The 8139-nt window shown below is 43.5% G+C and overlaps 1 protein-coding gene across 1 annotated transcript; it reads left to right on the top strand.

The window, feature by feature from the left end:
• The first annotated feature begins 1206 nt into the window (after positions 1 to 1206).
• On the top strand, positions 1207 to 4003 carry LOC132254474 (uncharacterized). Its single transcript, XM_059740190.1, has 4 exons — positions 1207 to 1348; positions 3044 to 3238; positions 3359 to 3879; positions 3974 to 4003. Exons 1-4 carry the CDS (start codon positions 1207 to 1209, stop codon positions 4001 to 4003), a joined length of 888 nt encoding a protein of 295 aa, XP_059596173.1.
• The last annotated feature ends 4136 nt before the right edge of the window (positions 4004 to 8139 follow it).

Here is an 8139-nt window from a genome sequence, read left to right as displayed (position 1 = left end):
CATAGAGATGCTTTGATTCGAGCCTTGAGTCAGATCAGAGTAGAGACTACCACTACTCCAGAGGGATTGATTCATATGATGACGGCTGGCAGGGCCACTTGCATTGTATTTTCAGATGATGACTTGCCACCTGATGGTTCAGACCACGTGCGCCCTCTATACATCACAGTTGGATGCTCAGGTCGTAGAGTCCCGTCTGTCCTATTGGACAACGGCTCAGCCCTGAATGTTTGCCCTTTAGCCAATGCTATAGCCCTTGGTTTCGCGCCTTCAGATTTTGGTCCTTCTACTCAGACAGTCAGGGCGTATGATAGCACCAAGAGGGAGGTTATGGGTACCTTGATGATTGATTTACAGATTGGTCCAGCCACATTCTCCACTTTGTTCCAGGTTTTGAGGATTCCTGCATCCTTTAACCTGTTACTAGGCCGACCATGGATTCATGTAGCTGGAGCTATTCCTTCTTCCCTTCATCAGAAGCTGAAGTTTATTCATGATGGGCAGGTCATCACAGTGCGCTCTACCAGGGATATATTTGCCGCTTCTGAGCCGGTACTTCAGATTAGTCACAGTGAGGATGACCTATTTTTGACTGGATTTACTTTTGATGAGATACAAACTCTCGATATTGAGGATTTTCATAGAGACTTTGTGGCTATGTCATTTGATCAGCACAGTAGCACGGTGGTCCTTGATATGATGAGGGGTATGACCTTTCTACCTGGCATGGGGTTAGGACGACGTCAGCAGGGACCGAGCAAGTTCATAGCTGCCATTGACCATGATACGACATTTGGACTTGGATTCATCCCTACTGAGGCCGATTACCGTCACATGGCGCGGCTGCGCAAGGAGAAGGTGAGAGCCCGTTTATCCCACACACCATTTGATTATCCTATTCGACCCTATAGGATGAGTTTGGCTGACTACTTTGTTAGAGGATCAGAGACTCGACCTCATCTAGAGGAGATTGATAGTGTGGTTCATACAGACAGAGAGACCAAGTTTCAGCATCTATTTCACCAGCTATAGTTGAGTGATGGGGCTCCCGACTCTTCTTTCCCTTTGACGATTACTCCCACGTCTCCAGGTCGAGCTAGCATGTTGTCTCTATGCTTTCCAGAGGAGATCACGAGTGATGGGGTGATTGTTGATCCTACTGAGGTGATTGATGGAGTTGTTCCCCATGATGAGTACCGTGATGAGATGGACATGATGACCGTGAGCCAGATTGCCGGCATTGTTCAGTTTCAGCCTGTTTCAGCATTTGATATGTTTGGGGTGTCTACCATTGAGGTGTTTGAGGGGACTCAGACTCTTCCTGTTCCAGAGCTTCCAGAGGATGATAGTAGTTTGTTTGAGGGCATTGTTAGCCCAGTTGAGGGAGCGTCCGACGTTGTGGACCCACCTCTTTCTTTTGATGTTTTATCGGGATTTGTCTCCCGCTCTGACGATGTTTCTGTTGCTTCATTTATGGATTTGAGCATTTTTGAGTATTCGCCTGTCTCTTGTGATAGTATCTCTACATCTGCATCTCACTCACCCATTACACAGATATTTGATATAGATGATGAGATTGCACATCCCAGTTCGGATAGGGACTTTTTTTATCATGACTCTGGTCCCATAGATGAGAGAGTTTCACCTGCTGCAGGGGACATTGAGACTGTTGATTTTGGCACGGAGGATCAGCCTAGAGAGCTGAAGATTGGTTCACCCCTATCTACAGATGAGAGAGATAGACTCATCCATTTACTCAGGTCATACTTGGATGTCTTTGCATGGTCTTATGAGGACATGCCAGGTCTTGATCCCTCTATAGTCCAGCACCATTTACCTACCCTACCACATGCTAGACCAGTTAAGCAGAAATTGAGACGGTTGCATCCACGTTGGAGTCTATAGGTAAAAGAGGAGATTCAGAAACAACTCAGTGTTGGGTTCATATCAGTAGTTGAGTATCCAGAGTGGTTGGCTAATGTCGTCCCTGTTCCTAAAAAGGATGGCAAAGTTAGGGTTTGTGTTGACTTCAGAGATCTCAATAAAGCCAGCCCTAAAGATGTCTTTCCCCTTCCACATATTGATTTGTTGGTTGATGGCACCGCAGGCCATTCGATGTTGTCTTTCATGGATGGGTTTTCAGGGTATAATCAGATTTTGATGGCTCCAGAGGATATGGAGAAGACAGCCTTTATTACTGAGTGGGGTACCTACTGTTACAGAGTTATGCCATTTGGGTTGAAGAACGCAGGAGCCACTTATCAGAGAGCCGCTACCACTTTGTTTCATGACATGATGCATAGGGATGTCGAGGTTTACGTGGATGATATGATTGTGAAATCCCGAGGTAGAGCAGATCACCTAGATGCTTTAGAGAGATTCTTTGAGAGGATCCGGAAGTTTAGATTGAGGTTGAATCCCAAGAAGTGTACCTTTGAAGTGACTTCTGGGAAGTTATTGGGACATATAGTCAGTGAACGGGGCATAGAGGTCGACCCAGATAAAATCAAAGCCATACTTGACATGCCTACACCAAAGACTGAGAAAGAGATTAGAGGTTTTCTGGGCAGATTACAGTACATTAGTCGGTTCATAGCCAGATTGACAGACATATGTGAGCCTATCTTTCGTCTTTTGAGGAAGAACCAGCCAACAGTTTGGAATGATGACTGTCAGTTTGCATTTGAGAAGATCAAGGAGTATTTGCTTTCTCCTCCTGTTTTAGTGCCTCCTACGCCAGGACGTCCACTTCTTCTATATTTGTCAGTTTCAGACATGGCCTTGGGATGCATGTTAGCTCAGATTGATGACTTAGGAAAGGAGCGAGCTATTTACTACCTAAGTAAGAGGATGTTGGAGTATGAGATGAAATATGTTATGATTGAGCGCCTATGCTTAGCACTAGTTTGAGCTACTAGGAGATTGAGGCATTACATGACAGAGTACTCAGTACATTTGATATCCCGCCTGGACCCGTTGAGATACTTGTTTGATAGACCTGCATTGACTGGTAGATTGATGAGATGACTTGTACTTTTGACAGAGTTCGATATTCAGTATGTTTCTCAGAAGTCTATTAAGGGGAGTATTGTCGCCGATCACTTAGCCTCAGTACCGACATCTGAGGATAGACCATTTGATGATGATTTTCCAGATGAGGAGTTTGTTGCTATGACCAGCTTATCAGGATGGTGCATGTACTTCGACGGTGCAGCCAATCAGTCAGGGTATGGGATAGGTGTTCTATTGGTATCCCCTCAGGGTGATCATATTCCGAGGTCCGTTCGTTTGGCATTCTCTGATCGACATCCTGCCACGAATAACATAGTTGAGTATGAGGCTTGTATCCTTGGTTTAGAGACTGCATTGGAGCTTGACATTAGACAGATAGAGGTGTTTGGTGACTCCAATTTGGTACTCAGGCAGATTCAGGGGGATTGGAAGACTAGGGACGTGAAGCTTAGGCCATATCATGCTTATTTAGAGTTGTTGGTTGCGAGATTTGACGACTTGAGATATGTTCATCTGCCTAGAGCGCAGAATCGATTTGCTGACGCCTTAGCCACTTTAGCTTCCTCCGTGGACATTCCGATTGATGTAGTCATACGTCCATTACTGATTGAGTCCAGGTCTGCACCCGCCTATTGTTGTTTGATTGGAGAGACAGAGGTCCAAGATGACCTACCTTGGTATCATGACATCTATCAGTTCCTTAGATCTGGCACATACCCTGAGGTAGCCACTACCAAGGATCGGAGAGCACTGAGGCATTTGGCTACTAGATTTGTGATTTGCGGAGATACCTTGTATAGACGATCGGCCGATGGTATGCTTTTATTGCGTTTAGATCGAGCCTCTGCAGATCGAGTGATGAGAGAGGTTCATTCAGGAGTTTGTGGTCCGCATATGGGAGGACACATGCTAGCCCGTAAGATTATGAGGACGGGCTATTTCTGGTTGACTATGGAGACAGATTGCTGTCAGTTTGTTCAGAAATGCCTAGAGTGTCAAATTCATGGTGATCTCATACACGCACCACCATCAGAATTACACGCTTTGACCTCGCCATGGCCGTTTTCAGTATGGGGTATTGATATTATTGGGAAGGTTTCACCAAAATCTTCCAGTGGTCATGAGTTCATCCTGGTTGCCATAGATTATTTCACCAAGTGGGTGGAGGCTGCATCATATGCGAGGTTGACATCTGCTAGGGTTGCTAGTTTCATCAGATCACACATCATTTGCCGCTATGGGGTTCCTCATGAGTTGATTTCCGACAGAGGGGCGCACTTCCGAGCTGAGGTAGACACTTTGTTGCAGGAGTATGGCATCCGACATCATAGATCTTCAGCATATAGGCCACAGACCAATGGGGCAGTAGAGGCTGCAAACAAGAATATTAAGAAGATTTTGAGGAAGATGGTTGAGACTTCTCGAGATTGGTCAGGGAAGCTTCCTTTTGCATTGTGGGCATATCGTACCTCTTTTCGTACTTCTACAAGAGCTACGCCTTACTCTCTAGTGTATGGTATGGAGGCTGTTTTGCCAGTCGAGACAGAGATGGGTTCATTGAGAGTAGCCCTTGAGTAGCAGATACCTGAGACAGAGTGGGCTCAGGCTCGATTTGATCAGCTTAACCTTTTAGATGAGAGGAGATTGAGAGCGGCAGATCATGTTCAAGCCTATCAGAGAAAGATGGCTCGTGCCTTCAAGAAACGTGTCAAGCCTAGACCATTGCAAAAAGGGGACTTAGTTTTGAGGATTCTCAGATGTTTGATTGGAGACCCTAGAGGAAAGTTTAGACCTAGTTGGAGTGGGCCTTATGTTATCCGAGAGTTGACTCCAGAAGGGGCTGCATGGTTGACAGACTTAGATGGAAACCAATTTTCAGAGCCTACCAACGTGGATCAGCTGAAGAAGTATTATGTTTGAGACCGTAGTCGCAGGATGGGTGGCCATAATTTCGGTTAACCTTACACCTTATCACCTTTATTGAAATATTAAACCATTGCTAGCCCATTGAGCCTCACGTGGTATATTATAGCCTTATTTCTTTCTTATAGCTTTGATTACCATTTCTACACCCGGGTTGGGGCCCTTTGATGTACATGGATGCTTTGCTAGGAAAGTCTCATGAGCTTTAGACTTATAGGTCTATCTTCTCATTTTGTTACCATCCTCTTATCACCCTATTTATTCTATTTTATTATCATCATATATTCATTCTCTTTCTTTTCCCTATCATTATTTGCTTCATCTTATTATTCTCTTCCTTGGGTTGATGATTCTTCACGTCTTAGTGCAAAGAAGGCAGTCATATCACTCTATTCATTCCATCATTTGACATTGATTCGGAGATCTTAGTTTGAGAGGTTGTCTCATGGGTTGGGGTTCATGTATTCATCAGTGGTCAGAGAGAGTTTGTTCATTCCTTATATTTTTCCATTGGAGTTTGATTTATTGATGATCAGAGCATGCGCAAAAAAAAAAAAAAAAAAAAAAATCAAAAAAAAAAACAAACAAAAAAAAAAAACAAAAAAAAAGAAGAATAAAAAAAAAAGAAAAAAAAAGCGCAATGACATGTTTGTGTATGGTATCTTGCTCCATTAGGTACTTATATCACCTTTTGAGGTCTATTTACTGGGTATATTTGACATTGTGGGTTCTTGTGGGATGTTTATATGAGTTTTCACTCCTTGAGCCACTCTTGTTACGCATTTGGAGTGTCAAGGGTTCATGTGAGAGTTCTATGAGATCCTATGCTGTTTGGATCATGATTGATATATATTAGGTATGAGAGATGAGTGACCTTTTTACTAGGGTCTCCGGATCATTGTCTTACCGACCATTCCATCATTGGTGATATGACTTTCCTTTATTGTACTAACATGGGTTGATCATCACTCATTCCACTTTCTCATTGCTTTCTTTTGTATCCCATTACCGCATTCCAGATCTTTGTTTCACCTGTTATTCATTCCCTACATATTGATACCCATTACTGATTTGATACCTTCTTCACATCATTCACATATTTCATTGATGGTTTGACCATTCATCCTTTCTCTCATTTCGTTATCAGCATTCCCTTTGGTTACTTCTAAGTCCATGACTCATGAGATTTTTCTATGCATTACATCTTGTACACGAGGGTACGGGTTTGATCGTTGGGTATTTGAGCCTAGTTTCCCTTCATTTCTTTCACCCTATCACCCTGGCCTACGTTACGTCCCGTGTCTTAAGACCACCCTGAGGCTATGAGATCAGATGTTATCTTTGACAGCCTCTACTTAGGCTGGTGTTTGGGATTTGGTTGATATATAGACGTCGTTCTGTTTCTTCTTCTAGGAGATGCTTCTTTGATGCTTGGAGGTGATCTAGTGTTGGATGTAGACGATTGCTTCATTTTTATGGATGATATTTGACGTTGTTTGGCTTCCCATTCTACTGCACATCAGATATCCATACTGGGGCATATTCCCCTTTCATTTGGTTGAGATGAGCCCCTAGTGGAGCACTTTCTTTGAGTCTGAGCATTTTCACCGATCAGAGATCCTTAGTGAGGTATGTTGAGACTATATCAGTTCTAGTGGAGCGCTTTCTTTGAGTCCGGGCATTTTTTCATTGATCCGAGATTCCTAGTGGAGCATGTTGAGATGATATCAGTTCCAGTGGAGCATTATTGAGCTCATTGACAGTTTTCAGGACCCTAGTGGTTCCACTCCCGGAGTGCTTCTAAGATAGACTAGTGGATTATTACTAGTTGGAGGCAGTTTTCGGTGCAGTGTATAGACCAGGCATACTGGGGCATATTTCCCCATTTTGAGGTTACCAGATTCCTATCAGATTCAGTCAGGGATTCATCAGAGACATGTTTCTACTTTTGAGATTACCACATTCCTCATCATTTTGGCTATTCATTTGAGATTAGATTTAGAGTGTCTCCCTTGAGGCATTGGTCGATACATCATTCTGACTTCTTAGCGGATTATTGTTGAGCTGAGGATAGTTGATTGATGATGTCGGATTCATCCTTTGGTTATGCATCATACATTCACACTGGGGCATATTCCCCCCTTCCTCCGAGATTCTTATCTGTTATTGTATACGGTACGAGGATGGATGATCATTGTTAGTTTGTTTACCTCACGACTTCGACATTAGATTATCCACACTGGGGCATATTCCCTTCTCCTTGATGAGATTGTGTTTGGGTAGTGGTATGAGGATGGACGATCATTGTTTGTTGTTTACCTCACGACTTCGACATTAGATTATCCACACTGGGGCATATTCCCTTCTCCTTGATGAGATTGTGTTTGGGCAGTGGTATGAGGATGGACGATCATTGTTTGTTGTTTGCCTCACGACTTTGACATTAGATCTTATACTGGGGCATATTTCCCCCATTTTCTTTGAGTATCCTTGAGATTGAGACAGTGGCCAGCTTGGTTTTAGATTGAGCACTAGCCCAGAGCTTTTGATGATCGACTGTATCAGGGCCTCCCTACATGGATTTGTTGAGATAGAGATGGATCGCATCAGGTTTCACCCGAGGAGCGTGGGTGGATCCTTTAGCTAGATGTTCATGAGACAGATTTGTTTTCATCATTGTTACCTTGCAGATTGGATTATCCAGATGAGCAGCATTTTACGTACTTTGAGGTTTACTTTTAGATGAGCCATGATATACACTCTTTGAGATTTACCTTTTGAGATTCACCGACAGAGCAGCTTTTCAGATATAGAGGGTTCCTTCAGTTTAGACTTTTCAGAGGTTTGTCACGATGCATCAGTTTCTGACCTATTGATTTCAGCGGATGATTGATTTACTGGTTGTTTCGGCAGTGTGAGCACCCTGGATACTGGGGCATATTTCCCTTCTTGGTTTCAGTAGTCCGACCCTTGACATTTTGAGTATATGACTTTAAGCCAATTTATTTCGTGTCCATTTTCGAGTTGGTCTTATCTTTTTTCCCTTAGACCCTGAGTCTTATAGCCCTGAGCTATCCTTTTTCCCTTAGGCCCTGAGCCCGCTAGCCTTGAGCTATCTTTTTTTTTTAGGCCCTGAGCCTCGTAACCATGAGCTATCCATTCCTTCTAGACCTCGAGTCTTATAGCCCTGAGCTATCCTTTTTC

Source organism: Vitis vinifera, chromosome 10 (assembly GCF_030704535.1).
Source record: "Vitis vinifera cultivar Pinot Noir 40024 chromosome 10, ASM3070453v1".
NCBI lineage: Eukaryota > Viridiplantae > Streptophyta > Magnoliopsida > Vitales > Vitaceae > Vitis > Vitis vinifera.
The sequence above is the reverse complement of the archived record's forward strand: the minus strand, read 5'-3'. Positions and strand labels throughout refer to the sequence as shown.